The sequence below is a fragment of the Coregonus lavaretus genome, assembly GCF_964263955.1.
Source record: "Coregonus lavaretus genome assembly, chromosome: 30".
Lineage (NCBI taxonomy): Eukaryota > Metazoa > Chordata > Actinopteri > Salmoniformes > Salmonidae > Coregonus > Coregonus lavaretus.
Genome location: NC_140017.1, coordinates 38,269,655 through 38,295,092, shown reverse-complemented (window position 1 = coordinate 38,295,092; position 25,438 = coordinate 38,269,655). Strand labels below are relative to the sequence as shown.

Here is a 25,438-nt window from a genome sequence, read left to right as displayed (position 1 = left end):
GTGGATTCCGATTGGTCAGACCAGTGTTGAATAGTCCTTAGCATGGGTATTTCCTGTTTGAGTTTCTGCCTATAGGAAGGTAGGAGCAAAATGGAGTTGTGGTCAGATTTACCGAAAGGAGGGTGGGGGAGGGCCTTATAACCATCCCGGAAGTTCGAATAGCAATGGTCGAGGATTTTGGCAGCGCGAGTTCAACTGTCGATATCTTGATAGAACTTCGGCAGCCTAGTCCTCAAATTTGCTTTGTTAAAATCCCTGGCTACAATAAATGCAGCCTCAGGATATGTGGTTTCCAGTTTGCATAAGGTCCAGTGAAGTTCTTTGAGGGCTGTCGTGGTATCGGCTTGAGGGGGGATATACACGGCCGTGACTATAACCGAAGAATATTATCTTGGGAGATAATACGGTTGGCATTTGATTGTGAGGTATTCTAGGTCGGGTGAACAAAAGGACTCAAGTTCCTGTATGTTACTACAATTACATCATGAGTCGTTTATCATGAAACACACATCTCCGCCCTTCTGCTTCCCGGAGAGATATTTATTCCTGTCTGCGTGATGAACTGAGAACCCCTCTTGCTGGACCGATTTCGACAGAATATCCCAAGAGAGCCATGTTTCCGTGAAACAAAGTATGTTACAGGCCTTGATGTCTCTCTGGAAAGAAATCCTTGCTCAGAGTGAACATTAGCGAGTAGTATACTTGGGCGCGCCACCTAAGTCGAACCAGCAGGCCGCTCCGAGTGCCTCTCCTCCGCCGGCAATGTTTTGGGTCAGCCGCTGGAATCAGTTCAGTTGCCCTGGGGAGAGTAAACAAAGGATCTGCTTCGAGAAAGTTGTATTCCTGGTCGTAATGCTGGTGAGTTACCGCCGCTCTGATATCCAATAGTTTTCCCCGGCTGTATGTAATGATACAAAACACTTTCTGAGCTAATAATGTAAAAAAAATATTACATAGAAAAACAAAATACTGCAAAGTTTCCTTACAAAATACTGCAGAGCTAGTCGCGAGGCCGCCATCTTCGTCGGCGCCAGTTTGGGTTTTTCAAGACAGGGGCTTTGTGAATATTGTATGTTTGGTAACAGAAACCAAATCTGATGCATCCCTCTCTCTTGATTTGTTATTGAAAAGTGGATTCCTCTGGGTCATAAGAATCAAATAGACTTCTGTTCCCACAGGTTTTTAGTGTGCGTGTGGCCAATTTTGTGTTTCCTGCTGGTCCGTTGATCAGATATGAATTTCCATTATCCCAGCCCTCAAACTCCGCTTCGCATTACCAGCCCTTATCACTGGGACTGCCTTCCATACACACACACACACACACACACACACACACACACACACACACACACACACACACACAGGTCACCCCAATGTCCTTCATTCAGACCCTTTGCTATGAGACTCGAAATTGAGCTCGGGTGCATCCTGTTTCCATTGATCATCCTTGAGATGTTTCTACAACTTGATTGGAGTCCACCTGTGGTAAATTCAATTGATTGGACATGATTTGGAAAGGCACACACCTGTCTATATAAGGTCCCACAGTTGACAGTGCATGTCAGAGCAAAAACCAAGCTCCGAGACAGAATTGTGTCGAGGCACAGATCTGGGGAGGGGTTCTAAAAAATGTCTGCAGCATTGAAAGTCCCCAAGAACACAGTGGTCTCCATCATTCTTAAATGGAATAAGTTTGGAACCACCAAGACTCTTCCAAGAACTGGCCGCCCGGCCAAACTGAGCAATTGGGGGAGAAGGGCCTTGGTCAGGGAGGTGACCAAGAACCCGATGGTCACTCTGACAGAGCTCCAGAGTTCCTCTGTGGAGATGGGAGAACCTTCCAGAAGGACAACCATCTCTACAGCACTCCACCAATCAGGCCTGTATGGTAGAGTGGCCAGACCGAAGCCACTCCTCAGTAAAAGGCACATGACAGCCAGCTTGACACCTAATGGACTCTCAGACCATTTACATTTGAGTCATTTAGCAGACGCTCTTATCCAGAGTGCATACATTTTCATACTTGAGAAACAAGATTCTCTGGTCTGATGAAACCAAGATTTAACTCTTTGGCCTGAATGCCAAGGGTCACATCTGGAGGAAATCTGGCACCGTCCCTACAGTGAAGCATGGTGGTGGCAGCATCATGCTGTGGGGATGTTTTTCAGTGGCAGGGACTGGGAGACTAGTCAGGATCGAGGGAAAGATGAACGGAGCAAAGTACAGAGAGATCCTTGATGAAAACCTGCTCCAGAGTGCTCATGACCTCAGACTGGGGTGAAGGTTCAACTTCCAACAGAACAACGACCCTAAGCACACAGCCAAGACAACGCAGGAGTGGCTTCGAGACAAGTCTCTGAATATCCTTGAGTGTCCCAGCCAGAGCCCATACTTGAACCCGATCAAACATCTCTGGAGAGACCTGAAAATAGCTGTGCACCGACACTCCCCATCCAACCTGACAGAGCTTGACAGGATCTGCCGAGAAGAATGGGAGAAACTCCCCAAATACAGGTGTGCCAAGCTTGTAGCGTCATACCCAAGAAGACTCAAGGCTGTAATCGCTGCCAAAGGTGCTTCAACAAAGTACTGAACAGTAAAGGGTCTGAATACTTAGGTAAATGTGATTATTTCAGTTTTTTATAAATTTGCTAACATTTCTAAAAACCTGTTTTTGCTTTGTCATTATGGGGTATTGTGTGTAGATTGATTGGGGGGAGGCAATTTAATCCATTTTAGAATAAGGCTGTAACGTAACAAAATATGGAAAAAGTGAAGGTCTGAATACTTTCCGAATGCACGAATAGACTGACTTTCAGTTGAGGGTAGTTCATTATGTCTCTCTGTGTGGGTAATATGATAATAGTCTCTCTGTACTGTTTTTGAATGATTTGTGGTTGAGACTAGCACAAATATACTGGAGGAGTCTGTCTGGGTGGACTTGTGGCTCTGGTCTAACCCGTGTATAACCCTGGGGTGTATATTGAACCTGTGTATAACCCTGGGGTGTGTATTGAACCCGTGTATAACCCTGGGGTGTGTATTGAACCAACGCCTCCTTCCTCTTTACCTTCTGGTGTTATTAGATGGAACTGGTTTTGACACTACTTTCTGGTGTTATTAGATGGAACTGGTTCTGACCCGACAATCTACACACTTCTGGCTTACTTCAGGATTTTATATTTTTTCAGCAGACAGTATATGTTTTGTAGTGAGCAGCCAAATGTAAACCAATACCTTTGGTTGCCACGATTACCCGCTTATCATGTACTCTACTTGTCAGCGCACAATGTCTGTTTCATACACAATGGTGTTGTATTGTGATAATTATGTAGATCGACTTAACATTTCAAGGATACTGTGAAGTAGATACTCAGACCTGTATTCTAGTGAGATCAAGGCTAGCGCAGCAGCAGGTAGTCAGACCTGTATTTAAGGCTAGGGCAGCAGCAGGTAGTCAGACCTGTATTTAAGGCTAGGGCAGCAGCAGGTAGTCAGACCTGTATTTAAGGCTAGGGCAGCAGCAGGTAGTCAGACCTGTATTTAAGGCTAGGGCAGCAGTAGGTAGTCAGACCTGTATTTAAGGCTAGGGCAGCAGCAGGTAGTCAGACCTGTATTTAAGGCTAGGGCAGCAGTAGGTAGTCAGACCTGTATTTAAGGCTAGGGCAGCAGTAGGTAGTCAGACCTGTATTTAAGGCTAGGGCAGCAGCAGGTAGTCAGACCTGTATTTAAGGCTAGGGCAGCAGCAGGTAGTCAGACCTATATTTAAGGCTAGGGCAGCAGCAGGTAGTCAGACCTGTATTTAAGGCTAGGGCAGCAGCAGGTAGTCAGACCTGTATTCAAGGCTAGGGCAGCAGCAGGTAGTCAGACCTGTATTTAAGGCTAGGGCAGCAGCAGGTAGTCAGACCTGTATTTAAGGCTAGGGCAGCAGCAGGTAGTCAGACCTGTATTCAAGGCTAGGGCAGCAGCAGGTAGTCAGACCTGTATTTAAGGCTAGGGCAGCAGCAGGTAGTCAGACCTGTATTTAAGGCTAGGGCAGCAGCAGGTAGTCAGACCTGTATTTAAGGCTAGGGCAGCAGCAGGTAGTCAGACCTGTATTTAAGGCTAGGGCAGCAGCAGGTAGTCAGACCTGTATTTAAGGCTAGGGCAGCAGCAGGTAGTCAGACCTGTATTTAAGGCTAGGGCAGCAGCAGGTAGTCAGACCTGTATTTAAGGCTAGGGCAGCAGCAGGTAGTCAGACCTGTATTTAAGGCTAGGGCAGCAGCAGGTAGTCAGACCTGTATTTAAGGCTAGGGCAGCAGCAGGTAGTCAGACCTGTATTTAAGGCTAGGGCAGCAGCAGGTAGTCAGACCTGTATTTAAGGCTAGGGCAGCAGCAGGTAGTCAGACCTGTATTTAAGGCTAGGGCAGCAGCAGGTAGTCAGACCTGTATTTAAGGCTAGGGCAGCAGCAGGTAGTCAGACCTGTATTTAAGGCTAGGGCAGCAGCAGGTAGTCAGACCTGTATTTAAGGCTAGGGCAGCAGCAGGTAGTCAGACCTGTATTCAAGGCTAGGGCAGCAGCAGGTAGTCAGACCTGTATTTAAGGCTAGGGCAGCAGCAGGTAGTCAGACCAACCCTAAAGACACTCAGCTCCCATCTCTCCGTGTGGGTGTTGGGGAGGGAGACGGCATCAGCCCACTCAGGGCCAGATGGGTGTTGGGGAGGGAGACGGCATCAGCCCACTCAGGGCCAGATGGGTGTTGGGGAGGGAGACGGCATCAGCCCACTCAGGGCCAGATGTTTTGCGGCAACCAAAAGCAGCTGTATAAAAACCATGTGGAAAGCTTTATTTTGTTCCCATAGGAGCAGAGAGGCTGTATTACCCTGTTTAGTGGCAAGGAATCACTCCTAGCAGCCACTTGGCTGATAATCTGAGGACTTTATAGTATAATTTTCGTATTTTTTATTTCTCAAAGGTTCTGAGGGCTTGGAGGAGAAGCAGTACGCTGCCCACTTAGAGACAGTGTTATGGAGAGAGACAGTGTTATGGGGAGAGAAAGTGTTATGGAGAGAGAAAGTGTTATGGAGAGAGAAAGTGTTATGGAGAGAGACAGTGTTATGGAGAGAGACAGTGTTATGGAGAGAGACAGTGTTATGGAGAGAGACAGTGTTATGGAGAGAGACAGTGTTATGGAGAGAGACAGTGTTATGCGGAGAGACAGTGTTATGCGGAGAGAGAGAGACTGTTATGCGGCGAGAGAGACAGTATTATGCAGAGAGAGAGACTGTTATGCAGAGAGAGAGACTGTTATGCGGAGAGAGAGAGAGAGGCAGTGTTATGCGGAGAGAGGGACAGTGTTATGCGGAGAGAGGGACAGTGTTACGGAGAGAGGGACAGTGTTACGGAGAGAGGGACAGTGTTACGGAGAGAGGGACAGTGTTACGGAGAGAGGGACCGTGTTATCTAGAGAGAGAGACATAATGAAATCAAAATATATTTTATATTTGAGATTCTTTAAATAGCCACCCTTTGCATTGATGACAGCTTTGCACACTCTTGGCATTCTCTTAACCAGCTTCACCTGGAATGCTTTTCCAACAGTCTTGAAGGAGTTCGCACATATGCTGAGCACTTGTTGGCTGCTTTTCCTTCACTCTGCCATCCGACTCATTCAAAACCATCTCAATTGGGTTGAGGTCGGGGGATTGTGGAGGCCAGGTCATCTGATGCAGTACTCCATCACTCTCCTTCTTGGTAAAATAGCCCTTACACAGCCTGGAGGTGTGTTGGGTCATTGTCCTGTTGAAAAACAAATGATAGTCCCACTAAGCCCAAACCCAGATGGGATGGCATATCGCTGCAGAATGCTGTGGTAGCCATGCTGGTTAAGTGTGCCTTGAATTCTAAATAAATCAGACAGTGTCACCAGCAAAGCTCCCCCACACCATAACACCTCCTCCATGCTTAACGGTGGGAACTACACATGTGGAGATCATCCGTTCACCCACACCACGTCTCAAAGACACGCCGGTTTCTCCAATTCTCCAATTTGGACTCCAGACCAAAGGACAGATTTCCACCGGTCTAATGTCCATTGCTCGTGTTTTTTGGCCCATGCAGGTCTCTTCTTCTTATTGGTGTCCTTTAGTAGTGGTTTCTTTGCAGCAATTTGACCATGAAGGCCTGATTCACATGGTCCCCTCTGAACAGTTGATGTTGAGATGTGTCTGTGACTTGAACTCTGTGAAGCATTTATTTGGGCTGCAATTTCTGAGGCTTGTAACTCTAATGAACTTATCCTCTGCAGCAGAGGTAACTCTGGGTCTTCCTTTCCTGTGGCGGTCCTCATGAGAGCCAGTTTCAACATAGCGCTTGATGGTTTTTGCGACTGCACTTGATGAAATGTTCAAAGTTCTTGAAATGTTCCGTATTGACTGACCTTCATGTCTTAAAGTAATGATGGACTGTCATTTCTCTTTGCTAATTTGAACTGTTCTTGCCATAATATGGACTTGGTCTTTTACCAAATAGGGCTATCTTCTGTATACCCCCCCTACCTTGTCACAACACAACTGATTGGCTCAAACGCATTAAGATGGAAATAAATTCCACAAATTAACTTTTAAGAAGGCACACCTGTTAATTGAAATGTATTCCAGGTGACTACCTCATGAAGCTGGTTGAGAGAATGCCAAGAGTGTGCAAAGCTGTCATCAAGGCAAAGGGTGGCTATTTGAAGAATCTCAAATATAGAATATATTTTGATTTGTTTAACACTTTTGTTGGTTATATATTCCATATACGTTATTTCATAGTTTTGAAGTCTTCACTATTATTCTACAATGTAAAACATTTTAAAAATATAGAAAAACCCTTGAATGAGTAGGTGTGTCCATAATTTTGACTGGTAGTGTATGTGTTGAGGTGGGGCTTGGTGTATGTGTTGGGGAAGGGTGGGGCTTGGTGTATGTGTTGGGGAGGGGTGGGGCTTGGTATATGTGTTGGGGAGGGGTGGGGCTTGGTATATGTGTTGGGGAGGGGTGGGGCTTGGTATATGTGTTGGGGAGGGGTGGGGCTTGGTATATGTGTTGGGGAGGGGTGGGGCTTGGTGTATGTGTTGGGGAGGGGTGGGGCTTGGTATTTGTGTGGGGGAGGGGTGGGGCTTGGTATATGTGGGGGGGAGGGGTGGGGCTTGGTATTTGTGTGGGGGAGGAGTGGTGCTTGGTATATGTGTTGGGAGGGGTGGGGCTTGGTGTATGTGTTGGGGAGGGGTGGGGCTGGCTACCATTGCATGGTGCTTATAGACTTAATTGGGCTTGTGTTAGTACAGGGACCATGTGTGAGAGAGGTGTGTGTGGCACGTGCGCGAGGTGTTCGTGCGTTGTAGCATAAGCCACCAGCTGATAGTTTCAGGATTAGACTAATGCATGTCTTGTCACTGATGGATCCTTTCTAATGCCACCCATTTCAGTAATGATGGATCCTTTCTAATGCCACCCATTTCAGTAATGATGGATCATTTCTAATGCCACCCATTTCAGTAATGAAGGATCCTTTCTAATGCCACCTATTTCAGTAATGATGGATCCTTTCTAATGCCACCCATTTCAGTAATGATGGATCCTTTCTAATGCCACCCATTTCAGTAATGATGGATCCTTTCTAATGCCACCCATTTCAGTAATGATGGATCCTTTCTAATGCCACCCATTTCAGTAATGATGGATCCTTTCTAATGCCACCCATTTCAGTAATTATGGATCCTTTCTAATGCCACCCATTTCAGTAATGATGGATCCTTTCTAATGCCACCCATTTCAGTAATGGTGGATCATTTCTAATGCCACCCATTTCAGTAATTATGCATCATTTCTAATTGCCATCCATTTCAGTAATTATGGATCCTTTCTAATGCCACCCATTTCAGTAATGATGGATCCTTTCTAATGCCACCCATTTCAGTAATGATGGATCCTTTCTAATGCCACCCATTTCAGTAATGATGGATCCTTTCTAATGCCACCCATTTTAGTAATATCACTGATGACATTCGTGTCATGGTTCTTACATTAATGGCTACATTTCTGCATTAAGAAATGGATCCAATGTATCGCCCTGCGCGAGCCCTGAATGAACTTCTTCTGTGTCAATAAATCTTAAGCCAGCTGTGTGGCTGTGTGTGTGTGGCTGTGTTAACTGATGTCAGTGTGGTAGAGTTTTACCCGGCAGTGCCAGACAGAAATGGTTAGCAGCAGAAAGGCTTAATTCATCAGAGGAACAGCTGAACAGAACATGGTGTGTGTAGAATGACGAGAGCAGAGATCAGCATTATAGACAGGTACACATAGAACACAGCAAAACATAGCAGTGTTATTAGCTGTCTGTCTGTCTGTCTGTCTGTCTCTGTTTTCATTTAATTGTTCCTCTCTGCCTCTTCTTTTCTCCTCTCCTCCTCTCCTCTCAGATCGATGCCTTGAGCAAAAGAAGTAAAGAAGCGGAAGGTTCCTTCTTGAACGTCTACAAGAGATTAATAGATGTCCCAGGTAAGATATGAATAGACGTCCCAGGTGTCATGACTCTCTCCTTGGTGAGGATCAAAGGTGCCAGATCAGCTTGGCAAATGGCTGAGATAGCCAGATCCCCCCCCCGCTCTCCCACAAGAGAGGAGAAGGGGGAGTTGGGCCGGTTTTACATCTTAACTCCCGGTCATAAATAGTTTATAACTTTCCCTCTCTGCCCTGCAGTATTGGGATATAAACTCCCTTGTTACAGAGAATGTGGCCCGCCTAAAAACTCTTAACATCAAAAGATTGAACATTGGAACAGTGTTGTTGAGATCCAAATGTTTGGAATGGTCGGTGGGGATCTAAAGAATAATAATGTCGTATTGTTTCTTTTTTTGTGATGTCATTAAGGATGGTATTACTAAATAACTGATTCTCTGAAAGTGTACACATTTCAGTTATCAGGTTTGCATCTAAATGTTGTACAAAATATATGATTAAGTATGAGAATATGTTTGTGAGGATAGCAATGTGATTTTAGCCTTCTAAATGAGAATTGTTTTTCATAGAAACATTTGCCAGTCAGTAACCACGCCCAAGTGAGCACAAACATTGGGGTGGCGTAACGGAATGCCGCTTTTTACCGAAGGATAAAAGCCTTGGGAACGAAATTTACATTTTATTCCAGAAAACGTGAGAGTAGCGACTGCACGTTTTTTTAGAATGGTTAGAACTTTGAATGAGAGAGAGAGAGACCAGCCGACGTGACGCGCGATCTCACGTCACAAATGGTTGACACTCTACAGACCCCAGGAAACGGGAGACGTTAGTTCCCCGTTAGTCTGCACGTTTTGAAATGGTGAGGAAACTCTGAAACTCTCAATGTCTACACGAGAAGAAGACCACGCACTAGACCTTATCATATCAGTCTGCAGCTGTACGTGTAAAGTAGCAGTCTAGAACCTTCACTAAAGACACGAGTTGGGAAGGACAATCCCCATCTCAGACAACCGTTGGTACATCTGAAGTATCTATTCTAACCAACACTCCATTCGAAGACGAGCCGAGTCTCACCGAAGTGGGATGAAACACTCAAACCCCTTTTTGAGAAAGTGGTTCAACAGAGAGACGACGCTCAAGGACAGCTATGTGTAAACATGCATTGCATTTCTTATCTTTACGAGCGGTGGTTTCCAAACTGAACAACGATAAGTTGAATCTCTTTGTCTCCCCCTTTCACTGTCTTTCTATTGACCCCTCCTTCCCCTAACCAAACAGTCATGCTATTGTTAGTCCAGTCAACTAGGGACCTGTTTTCATTGTATTACGTTAGTAATCAATAACCTATACTGTGTGTGTGTGTGTGTGTGTGTGTGTGTGTGTGTGTGTGTGTATTCTGTGTTATTATTTAGTTAGTTAGTAAATAAATAATTAAGCCAATTTGTGTATTGCTGATTCATCAATAAGGTTAGGGTTCTTGCAGATATCAAGGAGTAAGCAACGTTCAGAATGAGACTGAGGTAATGATTTAATAAGTGACATGTATCGATATATAACATATATATTTAAATACTAAGAATTTAATTCTGGAGATGGTAACTTGTTAAACAACTTCTTCCGTGGTGCCCCAAATTCCTAATGAGTGAGTTGTTACATTATGAATTTAATCGAGTGACAATTAAACATAGTGAAATGATTTGATAAATAACAGTCATCACATAATGCAAGTCACGTCACGACGCAGGTAAGAGTGTGTATGGGTGTGGATGAATATTGTTTGTGTGCAGTGCCTGTCTCCCTCATCCGTAGAGACTAATCAGCACCAACAGGGGAAGACAAAGAGCGTGACGCCATCCGTCTGATGTGTCACTGTGCAGTCAGGCATGTGACACTCTTATATGTCCCCGTGCTACTTCCTCCCCCCCAGTGTAAACTGTAGAGAGATTAAGCCGCGCTACCTCCTCCCCCCAGTGTAAACTGTAGAGAGATTAAGCCGCGCTACTTCCTCCCCCCAGTGTAAACTGTAGAGAGATTAAGCCGCGCTACCTCCTCCCCCCAGTGTAAACTGTAGAGAGATTAAGCCGCGCTACCTCCTCCCCCCAGTGTAAACTGTAGAGAGATTAAGCCGCGCTACTTCCTCCCCCCAGTGTAAACTGTAGAGAGATTAAGCCACGCTACCTCCTCCCCCCCCAGTGTAAACTGTAGAGAGATTAAGCCGCGCTACTTCCTCCCCCCCAGTGTAAACTGTAGAGAGATTAAGCCACGCTACCTCCTCCCCCCCCAGTGTAAACTGTAGAGAGATTAAGCCACGCTACTTCCTCCCCCCCAGTGTAAACTGTAGAGAGATTAAGCCGTGCTACTTCCTCCCCCCAGTGTAAGCTGTAGAGAGATTAAGCCGCGCTACTTCCCCCCCCCCCAGTGTAAACTGTAGAGAGATTAAGCGGAAGTGGTTTCCTGACAGGAATGACAAGTACACCCAGAGCCCGCTCCTGACTAACACAAATGAACAAAACACGTTTTAATGGTGAGTGAACTGTTCTTGTAGAACTATACTGAAGCCCAGGGGGAGGTGTGTGAGAATGGCAGGTCATTCCTCACTCTGCTATATTTCCAAACCGTGTAGTTTACTATGCTGAATATGTAATAATAATAATATGCCATTTTAGCAGACGCTTTTATCCAAAGCGACTTACAGTCATGTGCGCATACATTTTTACGTATGGGGTGGTCCCGGGGATCGAACCCACTACCCTGGCGTTACAAGCGCCGTGCTCTACCAGCTGAGCTACAGAGGACCACACTATATGTCTGTCCCAACCCTGCCTGTGCTGTTCTTAACTTGACACGTGATAATGAGGTAATGTCATACGTAGTCTTTTCTGTGCGTCATTCTAAGTAATGTATAGCTTGTTGGACAGGAAGTTGTGTGTTAAGGCCCGGACATTTTCAGTCGCGCACAGAACCCTCCACACACACATCCTGAGCCGTCTTCCTCTTGAACCCTCAGCTCTTCACAACGCACACACACACTGCTCATTTTGCGGGGATGATGATGGGCCACCCGCTTCCTGCTTCACGCCTGTCAATCACCTGTGAGGACCAATCAGACTGACTGACTGACAAGGCCTATCACAGTGACCGACAACAACCACAAATCAAATCTGGCTTAAATTAGCGTCAGAGGGAATCACAGATTTAATGTGGTGTACAAAGTGCTTTCTCTCTCTTTTTTCTCAGTCGCTCGCGCTCTCTCTCTCGCACTCACTCAATTCAATTCAAAGGGCTTTATTGGGATGGAAAACATATGTTAACATTCCCAAAGCAAGTGAAGTAGATAGTAAATACAAGTGAAATAAACAATCAGAAATTAACAGGAAACATTACACTCACAAAAGTTTTAAAAGAATATAAACATTTCAAATGTTATATTAGTGGCTATGTACAGTGTTGTAACAATGTGCAAGTAGTTGAAGTATGAAAGGGAAAGTAAATAAACAGATAAATAATACTGTAGAAGGTATTTACAATGTTTGTGCTCCACTGGTTGTCCTTTTCTTGTGGCAACAGGTCACCCATCTTACTGCTGTGGTGGCACACTGTGGTATTTCACCCAGTAGATAAGGGAGTTTATCCAAATTGGGTTTGTTTTCAAATTCTTTGTGGGTCTGTGTAATGAGGGAAATATGTGTCTCTAATATTTGGCAGGAGGTTAGGAAGTGCAGATCAGATTCCACCTCACTTTGTGGGCAGTGTGCACCCAGCCTGTCTTCTCTTGAGAGCCAGGTCTGCCTACGGCGGCCTCTCTCAATAGCAAGGCTATGCTCACTGAGTCTGTACATAGTCAAAGCTTTCCTTAAGTTTGGGTCAGTCACAGTGGTCAGGTATTCTGCCACTGTGTACTCTCTGTTTAGAGCCAAATAGTATTCTAGTTTGCTTTGTTTTTTTGGTTAATTCTTTCCAATGTGTCAAGTAATTATCTTTTTGTTTTCTCATGATTTGGTTGGGTCTAATTGTGTTGCTGTCCTGGGGCTCTGTGGGGTCTGTTTGTGTTTGTGAACAGAGCCCCAGGACCAGCTTGTTTAGGGGACTCTTCTCTCGGTTAGTCTCTCTGTAGGTGATTTCTTTGTTATTGAAGGTTTGATGATCACTTATTTTTAGGTGGTTGTAGAATTGAATTGCTCTTTTCTGGATTTTGATAATTAGCGGGAATAGTCCTAATTCTGCTCTGCATGCATTATTTGGTGTTTTACGTTGTACATGGAGGATGTTTTTGCAGTATTCTGTATGTAGAGTCTCATTTTGGTGAGTTCTTGGTTGGTGAGTGGACCCCAGACTTCACAACCATAAAGGGCAATGGATTCTATAACTTAAGCAAGTATTTTTAGGCAGATGCTAATTGGGATGTCAAATGTTATGTTCCTTTTGATGGCATAGAAGGCCCTTCTTGCCTCGTCTCGCGGATCGTTCACAGTTTTGTGGAAGTTACCTGTGCCGCTGATATTTAGGCCAAGGTAGGTATAGTTTTTTGTGTGCTCTAGGGCAACAATGTCTAGGTGGAATTTGTATTTATGGTCCTGGCATCTGGACCATTATTTTTGTCTTATTGAGATTCACTGTCAGGGCCCAGGTCTGACAGAATCTTTGCAGAAGATCTAGGTGCTGCTGTAGGCCCTCCTTGGTTGGGGACAGAAGTACCAGATCATCTGTCAACAGTAAACATTTGACTTCAGATTCTAGTAGGGTGAGGCCGGGTGCTGCAGACTGTTCTAGTGCCCTCACCAATTCATTGAAGAACACCTTTCTAATATTGAGTGAGTTTTTACTAGGATTAAGTGTCAGGAATTGTGTAAGTTGAAATGTATTTGGCTAAGGTGTATGTAAACTTCCAACTTCGACTGTACCTACCGAGGTAGGTGTAATTGTTTGTGTGCTCTAGGGCAACAATGTCTACATAGAATTTGTATTTGTTGTCTTGGCTACTGGACCTTTTTGGAACGTCATTATTTTTTTCTTACTGAGGTTAACTGTAGATATTTGATTTCTGAGTTCAGTAGGGTGAGGCCGGATGCTGCGGACTGTTCTAGTGCCCATTCATTGATATATACTGTATATATGTAGAAGAGGGTGGGGCTCAAGCTGCATCCCTGTCGCACCCCACGGCCCTGTGGAAAGAAATCTTTGTGTTTATTGCCAATATTAAATGCAAAGGATTTTCCCAAGGTTGCTGTTGATGCATATCCCACGGTAGTTATTGGGGTAGAATTTGTCTCCACTTTTGTGGATTGGGGTGATCAGTCCTTGGTTCCAAGTATTGGGGAAGATGCCAGAGCTGAGGATGATGTTAGAGTTTAAGTATAGCCAATTGGAATTTGTGGTCTGTATATTTTAGCATTTCATTTACGTTCCACCTCCCGAGTGGCGCAGCGGTCTAAGGCACAGACCCGGGTTCGATCCCAGGCTGTGTCACAGCCGGCCGTGACCGGGAGACCCATTAGGCGGCGCACAATTGGCCCAGCGTCGTCCGGGTTAGGGGATGGTTTGGCCGGCCGGGATTTCCTTGTCCCATCGCGACTTCGGTCGCCAGCTGGACAGTGTTTCCTCCGACATGATTGTGACTATTTGCTTTGTTTCTGGGTTAAGCAAGCAGTGCGGCTTGGCAGGGTCGTCTTTCGGAGGACGCATGGCTCTCGACTTTCGCCTCTCCTGAGTCTGTAGGGGAGTTGCAGCGATGGCACAAGTCTGTAACTACCAATTGGATATCACGAAATTGGGGAGAAAAAGGGGTAAAAGTACTAAATAAATAAATAAATATTTCCCTTCACTGGAACTAAGGTGCCTGAACCATGAAAAACAGCCCCAGACCATTATTCTTCCTCCACAAAATTGTATAGTTGGCACAATGCATTATGGGCAGGTAGCGTTCTCCTGGCATCCGCCTAACCCAGATTTGTCCGTCGGACTGCCAGATGGTGAAGCGTGATTCAGCACTCCAGACAACGCGTTTCCACTGCTCCAGAGTCCAATGGCGGCGAGCTTTACACCACTCCAGCCGACGCTTGGCATTGTCCATGGTGATCTTAGGCTTGTGTGCGTCTGCTCGGCCATGGAAACCCATTTCATGAAGTGATACGCGCTTCAGCTCTCGGCAGTCCCGTTCTGTAAGCTTGTGAGGGTGTAGGCTCAGGTTTTCTTGGGTTCTCTGTGTTTTTGGTTGGATAGGTTCCTCAATTCCTTTCTTAGGTTTTTGCATTCTTCATCAAACAGTTTGCCATTGTTGTACATTTTCTTATGTTTCTGGTTGAAATTTTTAGATTTGATAGGGAAGCTGAGAGGTCAAATAAAATATTTAGGTTTTCTACTGCCAAGTTTACACCTTCACTATTGCAGTGAACTGTTTTGTCCTGGAAGTTGTTTAAAAGGTATTGAATTAGCTCTTTTTGAATTAGTAGTTTTTTTGTTTTCTGGTGGGTTTCTACACTACTTTCCTTCCATGGGAATGCTGTCACGTCCAGGTAGGTGTTTGTCCCCCTGTGTGCTGAGGGTGTCAGGTTCTTGTCCAGTTCTGGCGTTTAGGTCGCCACAGACTACTACTTCCTGGGTCTAGAAATTATTGATCTCCCCCTCTAGGATGGAGAAGCTGTCTTCATTAAAGTATGGGGATTCTAGTGGGGGGATACGAGGACATTTTTCTCTGTTGAAATTATTTCCAGATTTGTTTCTAACCAAATGTAAAATTTAATGTTTGGATTAATTTAATAGAGTGGGTTATGTCTGCTCTATACCAAATTAGCTTACCCCCTGAGTCTCTTCCCTGTTTCACACCTGGTAGTTTGGTGGATGGGACTACCAGCTCTCTGTAACATAGAGGGCAACCAGTGGGTCCGTCTCCTCTATACCATGTTTCTTGTAGGATGACAATGTCTGTATTTCCAATTTCTTTGATGAAATCTGGGTTCCTGCTCTTTAGTCCAAAAGCAGATGACCTTAGACCTTGGATGAGACTGTAGCTAATCTAATCTTAACTCTGCAGTTTCTCCTCAACAGGACCAATTAGTCACTCCTCTGTCTGGTTTACTGGCTAGGCTAGCCTCCCCACGCTAGCTAGCGCCCTCTGTCTGGTTTACTGGCTAGGCTAGCCTCCCCACGCTAGCTAGCGCCCTCTGTCTGGTTTACTGGCTAGGCTAGCCTCCCCACGCTAGCTAGCGCCCTCTGTCTGGTTTACTGGCTAGGCTAGCCTCCCCACGCTAGCTAGCGCCCTCTGTCTGGTTTACTGGCTAGGCTAGCCTCCCCACGCTAGCTAGCGCCCTCTGTCTGGTTTACTGGCTAGGCTAGCCTCCCCACGCTAGCTAGCGCCCTCTGTCTGGTTTACTGGCTAAGCTAGCCTCCCCACGCTAGCTAGCGCCCTCTGTCTGGTTTACTGGCTAGGCTAGCCTCCCCACGCTAGCTAGCGCCCTCTGTCCGGTTTACTGGCTAGGCTAGCCTCCCCACGCTAGCTAGCGCCCTCTGTCTGGTTTACTGGCTAGGCTAGCCTCCCCACGCTAGCTAGCGCCCTCTGTCTGGTTTACTGGCTAGGCTAGCCTCCCCACGCTAGCTAGCGCCCTCTGTCTGGTTTACTGGCTAGGCTAGCCTCCCCACGCTAGCTAGCGCCCTCTGTCTGTGTGTGTGTGTGTGTGTGTAACGTAGTGTGTGTGTGTATTTCTTCTCAGACCCTGCCCCTGTGCTGGAGTTGGGTCAACAGTTGCAGCTGAAGCTCCAGCGGATGCACGACATCGAGACAGAGAACCTCAAACTCAGAGAGACTCTAGAGGACTACAACAAAGAGTTCGCCGAGGTCAAGAACCAGGGTGAGACACTCACACACACTCTCACTCACTCACACATTCTCTCACACACACACACTCTCTCACACACACACACACACACTCTCACACACACACACACACACTCTCACACACACACTCACACTCTCTCTCACACACTCTCACACACACACACACTCTCTCTCAAATACAAATAAAATGAAGAGAGAAAGCGCTGTGTCAGACATGCAGTGGAATATTCCCTCTGGAAACACTGAAGGATCCAGCTCATAGGATGAAGAGGAAAGAGAGGCAAGAGACAGAGGGATGACTAGAGGAGCAGTGGAGAGAGGAGCAATGAGGAGGAGAGAGTGATATGACTAGAGTAGTGGAGAGAGGAGCAATGAGGAGGAGAGAGTGATATGACTAGAGTAGTGGAGAGAGGAGCAATGAGGAGGAGAGAGTGATATGACTAGAGGAGTAGTGGAGAGAGGAGCAATGAGGAGGAGAGAGTGATATGACTAGAGTAGTGGAGAGAGGAGCAATGAGGAGGAGAGAGTGATATGACTAGAGTAGTGGAGAGAGGAGCAATGAGGAGGAGAGAGTGATATGACTAGAGTAGTGGAGAGAGGAGCAATGAGGAATTCCCCCTTGTGAGTTAATTGGAACAGCTCAGCGGCAGCTAATTGGAACAGCTCAGCGGCAGCTAATTGGAACAGCTCAGTGGCAGCTAATTGGAACAGCTCAGCGGCAGCTAATTGGAACAGCTCAGCGGCAGCTAATTGGAACAGCTCAGTGGCAGTTAATTGGAACAGCTCACTGGTAGTTAATTGGAACAGCTCAGTGGCAGTTAATTGGAACACCTCAGCGACAGTTCATTGGAACAGCTCAGGGTCAGTTAGTTGGAACACCTCAGGGTCAGTTAATTGGAACAGCTCAGGGTCAGTTAATTGGAACAGCTCAGCGTTAGCTAATTGGAACAGCTCAGCGGCAGCTAATTGGAACAGCTCAGTGGCAGCTAATTGGAACAGCTCAGTGGCAGTTAATTGGAACAGCTCAGGGTCAGTTAATTGGAACAGCTCAGGGTCAGTTAGTTAGTTGGAACAGCTCAGGGTCAGTTAGTTAGTTGGAACAGCTCAGGGTCAGTTAGTTGGAACACCTCAGCGACAGTTCATTGGAACAGCTCAGGGTCAGTTAGTTAGTTGGAACAGCTCAGGGTCAGTTAGTTAGTTGGAACAGCTCAGGGTCAGTTAGTTGGAACAGCTCAGGGTCAGTTAGTTAGTTGGAACAGCTCAGGGTCAGTTAGTTAGTTGGAACAGCTCAGGGTCAGTTAGTTAGTTGGAACAGCTCAGGGTCAGTTAGTTAGTTGGAACACCTCAGGGTCAGTTAGTTAGTTGGAACACCTCAGGGTCAGTTAGTTAGTTGGAACACCTCAGGGTCAGTTAGTTAGTTGGAACAGCTCAGGGTCAGTTAGTTGGAACAGCTCAGGGTCAGTTAGTTAGTTGGAACATCTCAGGGTCAGTTAGTTGGAACAGCTCAGGGTCAGTTAGTTAGTTGGAACAGCTCAGGGTCAGTTAGTTGGAACAGCTCAGGGTCCGTTAGTTAGTTGGAACAGCTCAGGGTCAGTTAGTTGGAACAGCTCAGGGTCAGTTAGTTAGTTGGAACAGCTCAGGGTCAGTTAGTTGGAACAGCTCAGGGTCAGTTAGTTAGTTGGAACAGCTCAGGGTCAGTTAGTTGGAACAGCTCAGGGTTAGTTAGTTGGAACACCTCAGGGTCCGTTAGTTGGAACAGCTCAGGGTCAGTTAGTTAGTTGGAACAGCTCAGGGTCAGTTAGTTGGAACAGCTCAGGGTCCGTTAGTTGGAACAGCTCAGGGTTAGTTAGTTGGAACAGCTCAGGGTCCGTTAGTTGGAACAGCTCAGGGTCAGTTAGTTGGAACAGCTCAGGGTCAGTTAATTGGAACAGCTCAGGGTCAGTTAGTTAGTTGGAACAGCTCAGGGTCAGTTAGTTGGAACAGCTCAGGGTCAGTTAGTTAGTTGGAACAGCTCAGGGTCAGTTAGTTGGAACAGCTCAGGGTCAGTTAGTTGGAACAGCTCAGGGTCAGTTAGTTGGAACAGCTCAGGGTCAGTTAGTTAGTTGGAACAGCTCATGGTCAGTTAGTTGGAACAGCTCAGGGTCAGTTAGTTGGAACACCTCAGGGTCAGTTAGTTGGAACACCTCAGGGTCCGTTAGTTGGAACAGCTCAGGGTCAGTTAGTTAGTTGGAACAGCTCAGGGTCAGTTAGTTAGTTGGAACAGCTCAGGGTCAGTTAGTTGGAACAGCTCAGGGTCAGTTAGTTGGAACAGCTCAGGGTCAGTTAGTTGGAACAGCTCAGGGTCCGTTAGTTGGAACAGCTCAGGGTCAGTTAGTTAGTTGGAACAGCTCAGGGTCAGTTAGTTGGAACAGCTCAGGGTCAGTTAGTTGGAACAGCTCAGGGTCAGTTAGTTGGAACAGCTCAGGGTCAGTTAGTTAGTTGGAACAGCTCAGGGTCAGTTAGTTGGAACAGCTCAGGGTCAGTTAGTTGGAACAGCTCAGGGTCAGTTAGTTAGTTGGAACAGCTCAGGGTCAGTTAGTTGGAACACCTCAGGATCAGTTAGTTAGTTGGAACAGCTCAGGGTCAGTTAGTTGGAACAGCTCAGGGTCCGTTAGTTGGAACAGCTCAGGGTCAGTTAGTTAGTTGGAACAGCTCAGGGTCAGTTAGTTGGAACAGCTCAGGGTCAGTTAGTTGGAACAGCTCAGGGTCAGTTAGTTGGAACAGCTCAGGGTCAGTTAGTTGGAACAGCTCAGGGTCAGTTAGTTAGTTGGAACAGCTCAGGGTCAGTTAGTTGGAACAGCTCAGGGTCAGTTAGTTGGAACAGCTCAGGGTCAGTTAGTTGGAACAGCTCAGGGTCCGTTAGTTGGAACAGCTCAGGGTCCGTTAGTTGGAACAGCTCAGGGTCCGTTAGTTGGAACAGCTCAGGGTCAGTTAGTTAGTTGGAACAGCTCAGGGTCAGTTAGTTGGAACAGCTCAGGGTCAGTTAGTTAGTTGGAACAGCTCAGGGTCAGTTAGTTAGTTGGAACAGCTCAGGGTCAGTTAGTTAGTTGGAACAGCTCAGGGTCAGTTAGTTAGTTGGAACAGCTCAGGGTCAGTTAGTTGGAACAGCTCAGGGTCAGTTAGTTAGTTGGAACAGCTCAGGGTCAGTTAGTTAGTTGGAACAGCTCAGGGTCAGTTAGTTAGTTGGAACAGCTCAGGGTCAGTTAGTTAGTTGGAACAGCTCAGGGTCAGTTAGTTGGAACAGCTCAGGGTCAGTTAGTTGGAACAGCTCAGGGTCAGTTAGTTAGTTGGAACAGCTCAGGGTCAGTTAGTTAGTTGGAACAGCTCAGGGTCAGTTAGTTGGAACAGCTCAGGGTCAGTTAGTTGGAACAGCTCAGGGTCAGTTAGTTGGAACAGCTCAGGGTCAGTTAGTTGGAACAGCTCAGGGTCCGTTAGTTGGAACAGCTCAGGGTCAGTTAGTTGGAACAGCTCAGGGTCAGTTAGTTGGAACAGCTCAGGGTCCGTTAGTTGGAACAGTTCAGGGTCAGTTAGTTGGAACAGCTCAGGGTCAGTTAGTTGGAACAGCTCAGGGTCAGTTAGTTGGAACAGCTCAGGGTCAGTTAGTTGGAACAGCTCAGGGTCCGTTAGTTGGAACAGTTCAGGGTCAGTTAGTTGGAACAGCTCAGGGTCAGTTAGTTAGTTGGAACAGCTCAGGGTCAGTTAGTTAGTTGGAACAGCTCAGGGTCAGTTAGTTAGTTGGAACAGCTCAGGGTCAGTTAGTTAGTTGGAACAGCTCAGGGTCAGTTAGTTGGAACAGCTCAGGGTCAGTTAGTTGGAACAGCTCAGGGTCAGTTAGTTGGAACAGCTCAGGGTCAGTTAGTTGGAACAGCTCAGGGTCAGTTAGTTGGAACAGCTCAGGGTCAGTTAGTTGGAACAGCTCAGGGTCAGTTAGTTGGAACAGCTCAGGGTCCGTTAGTTGGAACAGTTCAGGGTCAGTTAGTTGGAACAGCTCAGGGTCAGTTAGTTAGTTGGAACAGCTCAGGGTCAGTTAGTTAGTTGGAACAGCTCAGGGTCAGTTAGTTAGTTGGGACAGCTCAGGGTCAGTTAGTTGGAACAGCTCAGGGTCCGTTAGTTGGAACAGCTCAGGGTCCGTTAGTTGGAACAGTTCAGGGTCAGTTAGTTGGAACAGCTCAGGGTCAGTTAGTTGGAACAGCTCAGGGTCAGTTAGTTGGAACAGCTCAGGGTCAGTTAGTTGGAACAGCTCAGGGTCCGTTAGTTGGAACAGTTCAGGGTCAGTTAGTTGGAACAGCTCAGGGTCAGTTAGTTAGTTGGAACAGCTCAGGGTCAGTTAGTTAGTTGGAACAGCTCAGGGTCAGTTAGTTAGTTGGAACAGCTCAGGGTCAGTTAGTTAGTTGGAACAGCTCAGGGTCAGTTAGTTGGAACAGCTCAGGGTCAGTTAGTTAGTTGGAACAGCTCAGGGTCAGTTAGTTAGTTGGAACAGCTCAGGGTCAGTTAGTTGGAACAGCTCAGGGTCCGTTAGTTGGAACAGCTCAGGGTCCGTTAGTTGGAACAGCTCAGGGTCCGTTAGTTGGAACAGCTCAGGGTCCGTTAGTTGGAACAGCTCAGGGTCAGTTAGTTGGAACAGCTCAGGGTCAGTTAGTTGGAACAGCTCAGGGTCAGTTAGTTGGAACAGCTCAGGGTCAGTTAGTTGGAACAGCTCAGGGTCAGTTAGTTGGAACAGCTCAGGGTCAGTTAGTTGGAACACCTCAGGGTCAGTTAGTTGGAACAGCTCAGGGTCCGTTAGTTGGAACAGCTCAGGGTCAGTTAGTTAGTTGGAACAGCTCAGGGTCAGTTAGTTAGTTGGAACAGCTCAGGGTCAGTTAGTTGGAACAGCTCAGGGTCAGTTAGTTAGTTGGAACAGCTCAGGGTCAGTTAGTTAGTTGGAACAGCTCAGGGTCAGTTAGTTGGAACAGCTCAGGGTCAGTTAGTTAGTTGGAACAGCTCAGGGTCAGTTAGTTGGAACAGCTCAGGGTCAGTTAGTTGGAACACCTCAGGGTCAGTTAGTTGGAACAGCTCAGGGTCCGTTAGTTGGAACAGCTCAGGGTCAGTTAGTTAGTTGGAACAGCTCAGGGTCAGTTAGTTGGAACAGCTCAGGGTCAGTTAGTTGGAACAGCTCAGGGTCAGTTAGTTAGTTGGAACAGCTCAGGGTCAGTTAGTTAGTTGGAACAGCTCAGGGTCAGTTAGTTGGAACAGCTCAGGGTCAGTTAGTTAGTTGGAACAGCTCAGGGTCAGTTAGTTGGAACAGCTCAGGGTCAGTTAGTTGGAACAGCTCAGGGTCAGTTAGTTAGTTGGAACAGCTCAGGGTCAGTTAGTTAGTTGGAACAGCTCAGGGTCAGTTAGTTAGTTGGAACAGCTCAGGGTCTGTTAGTTGGAACAGCTCAGGGTCCGTTAGTTGGAACAGCTCAGGGTCAGTTAGTTGGAACAGCTCAGGGTCAGTTAGTTGGAACAGCTCAGGGTCAGTTAGTTGGAACAGCTCAGGGTCAGTTAGTTGGAACAGCTCAGGGTCAGTTAGTTGGAAGAGCTCAGGGTCAGTTAGTTGGAACAGCTCAGGGTCAGTTAGTTGGAACAGCTCAGGGTCAGTTAGTTGGAACAGCTCAGGGTCAGTTAGTTGGAACAGCTCAGGGTCAGTTAGTTGGAACAGCTCAGGGTCAGTTAGTTGGAACAGCTCAGGGTCAGTTAGTTGGAACAGCTCAGGGTCAGTTAGTTGGAACACCTCAGGGTCCGTTAGTTGGAACAGCTCAGGGTCAGTTAGTTAGTTGGAACAGCTCAGGGTCAGTTAGTTGGAACACCTCAGGGTCCGTTAGTTGGAACAGCTCAGGGTCAGTTAGTTAGTTGGAACAGCTCAGGGTCAGTTAGTTGGAACAGCTCAGGGTCCGTTAGTTGGAACAGCTCAGGGTCAGTTAGTTAGTTGGAACAGCTCAGGGTCAGTTAGTTGGAACACCTTTATGCTCTGTTGTTGATTCTTCTACTCCCTCATCCTTTATCCTCTCAGCCTGAATGGAAAGGGGATATTTAAACCCCAAAACACACAGCGTAACCACCACACACACACACACACACACAAACACACACAGAGAGACCCTCAGCAGGGACATTGATCCCAGCAACCTAAATGTTTAAGGTTGTCTTAAGCAGTGGTGGTGTAAGAGGTCTCTGAGAGAACTCTCCTCTATTGATTATGTGTCAGAGCTGGGAGAATGGAGTTTAAATCACACACACACACACACACACACACACACATACACACGCACTCGTGCACATTGGTAAGAGCTCTCAATCAAAGGCAACGATCAGCAGTGCTCTCAATCTTTGTCTCACTTTCTTAAAGACATTCCTCTGCCCTCTCAGACATCCACATATTACATAGACACTTTCCTCTCTCTGGTTTACTCTGGAGCTCAGCTGGAGTATTCAGGTCATCCTCGCCAGATACACACCCCACACCGCTCTAGGCTCCCAGACCATCTCAAATACTATAATAGTGTTGGGTTACTCCTACACTACTGTTCAAAAGTTTTTTTGGTCCATTAAAATAACATCAAATTAATCAGAAATACAGTGTAGACATTGTAATGTTGTAAATGGCTATTGTAGCTGGAAACGGCAGATTTTCAATGGAATATCTACATAGGCGTACAGAGGCCCATTATCAGCAACCATCAGTCCTGTGTTCCAATGGCACGTTGTGTTTGCTAATCCAAGTTGATCATTTTAAAAGGCTAATTGATCATTAGAAAACCCTTTTGCAATTATGTCAGCACAGCTGAAAACGGTTGTGCTGATTAAAGAAGCAATAAAACTGGCCTTCTTGAGACTAGTTGAGTATCTGGAGCATCAGCAATTGTGGGTTCGATTACAGGATCAAAATGGCCAGAAACAAATAACTTTCTTCTGAAACTCGTCAGTCTATTCTTGTTCTGAGAAATGAAGGCTATTCCATGCGAGAAATTGCCAAGAAACTGAAGATCTCGTACAATGCTGTGTACTACTCCCTTCACAGAACAGCGCAAACTGGCTCTAACCAGAATAGAAAGAGGAGTGGGAGGCCCCGGTGCACAACTGAGCAAGAAGACAAATACATTAGTGTCTAGTTTGAGAAACAGACGCATCACAGGTCCTCAACTGGCAGCTTCATTAAATAGTACCCGCAAAACACCAGTCTCAACGTCAACAGTGAAGAGGTGACTCCGGGATGCTGACCTTCTAGGCAGAGTTGCAAAGAAAAAGCCATATCTCAGACTGGCCAATAAAAAGTAAAGATTAAAATGGGCAAAAGAACACAGATACTGGACTTTTTTCTTTGCAACTCTGCCTAGGTCAGCAGTGCATTAACCACTCTCCTCTTTCCCTCTCTCTCACCCCCCCTCCCTCTCTCTCCTGGTCCAGAGGTGACTATTAAAGCGCTGAAGGAGAAGATCCGGGACTATGAGCAGTCCCTGAAGAACCAGGCTGAGAACCTGGCCCAGGAGAAACAAGTCCAGCTCCACAATGACTATGCAGAGAAGGAGAGGTGAGTTACAGTATTTACTAGGAATATGGAGAGATGGTGAGGTGAGTTCTAACAACGAGGCCTACACAGCAGCCATGCAGTGAAGGGCACGTGTCCGGACGCATTTCCTGTGCATCAATGTAACTATTATGTAGGCTAGGTCTCTTCCTGTGTGTTGAGCACTCACTTCCTGTGTCTTAGAGGGGCAGTATATGGATGGTACCTCCGACGCGTATGAGAGAGAGAGAGTCTGTCTGTCTCTCTGCGGTTATTAATGTCTATCACTCTGTGGCATTTTCCCAGCAACGCCCTAAAAGCCCCAACTTTATTAGCTAAAAATACATGTTTTCTCTTCTCTGTCTCCTCTTTCAATGATGTGTTGGTGTAGAATGGCCATGGTGACCAGACATTACAGCTTGTTTAGTGTTTTTGAGGTTTTTAAGGGAAATACAGGATTAGAAATGGTGGTAAAATAGGGAATTGTTACATTTGCCGTGGTTGGACAGTAAGGGAGTTGGGGCTGACGTAACGCTATCTCAATGACCCAATGTCTTGCTCTCTATTGCTTTGAATGACTCATGGTTGATGTCTCTCTCTGTCGACCCTCGTTAATTTTTCTCCTCTCTCCCCATCCCTCCATCTCTCTCTGTGTTTCCAGAAAGCTCCAGGAGAGCCAGGACTCCATGTCCTCTAAGCTGGTTGAGGCTGACCACAAGACCCAGGCCCTACAGACAGGTAGCTACCAGTCCACTCAGTACTGTCCTGTCTCTATCACCCACTGTTGGCCTGGCTAAAGCTGTTGTTTCCTGGCTGTTTTTCCAGCTCTTGAAACAACTCAGACAGAGCTGTTCGATCTGAAGACCAAGTATGACGAGGACTGCACAGCCAAGTGAGTTTCAGCTGACCTCGTGTCCTTCACTGTAATCCTCAAGGCAGAGTGGGGTGTTCACGGTGCTCCTCGTGTGTGTGTGTGTGTGTGTGTGTGTGTGTGTGTGAGTTTCCTGAACATTTTCTCCATCCCATCACTTGCTGCTATGGTTATTTCCAGTCGCTACAGCTCTCCCACAGTCCTCTGATATAATCAGGTGATTATGGATCTCCGCTCCCTCCAGAGGAAAGCCCAGAGTTGGACCTTCTCCTGCTGCTCAATAACAGCCTCTCTAAATCCAGGCTTAAGCAATACACTGTAAATACTGAGAGATTATATAGCATTTTATAAACTGGGTGGTTCAAGCCCTGAATGCTGATAGGCTGACAGCCGTGGTATATCAGACCGTATACCAGCTCTAATTACGTTGGTAACCAGTTTATAAAAAAGCAATAAGGCACCTCAGGGGTTTGTGATGTATATACCAATTATATCACGCCTAAGGAGCGTCCAGGCACTCGGCGTTGCGTCGTGCGTAAGAACAGCCCTTTGCCGTAGTATATTGGCCATATACCACACCCCCTCTGGCCTTATTGCTTAATTGTAACCATCAAATCACCAATATATACAACTGGATGAGGTTCTCTCTGTAAGCCGTTTAGATTTAGTGAGGGACACTGGGGAGCTG

General features: G+C 46.4%; 1 protein-coding gene across 1 annotated transcript in view; it reads left to right on the top strand.

Annotated features, from left to right (window-relative positions):
- LOC311106254 (homeobox protein cut-like 1) overlaps nucleotides 1-25,438 on the top strand; it is a 121,423-nt gene that overhangs the window by 57,851 nt on the left and 38,134 nt on the right. The window contains exons 4-8 of the mRNA XM_084148548.1: nucleotides 8,445-8,523; nucleotides 16,191-16,328; nucleotides 23,780-23,903; nucleotides 24,541-24,617; nucleotides 24,705-24,771. Of these exons, the coding sequence (XP_084004674.1) occupies nucleotides 8,445-8,523; nucleotides 16,191-16,328; nucleotides 23,780-23,903; nucleotides 24,541-24,617; nucleotides 24,705-24,771 (485 nt within the window). The remainder of the gene's footprint in view (nucleotides 1-8,444; nucleotides 8,524-16,190; nucleotides 16,329-23,779; nucleotides 23,904-24,540; nucleotides 24,618-24,704; nucleotides 24,772-25,438) is intronic.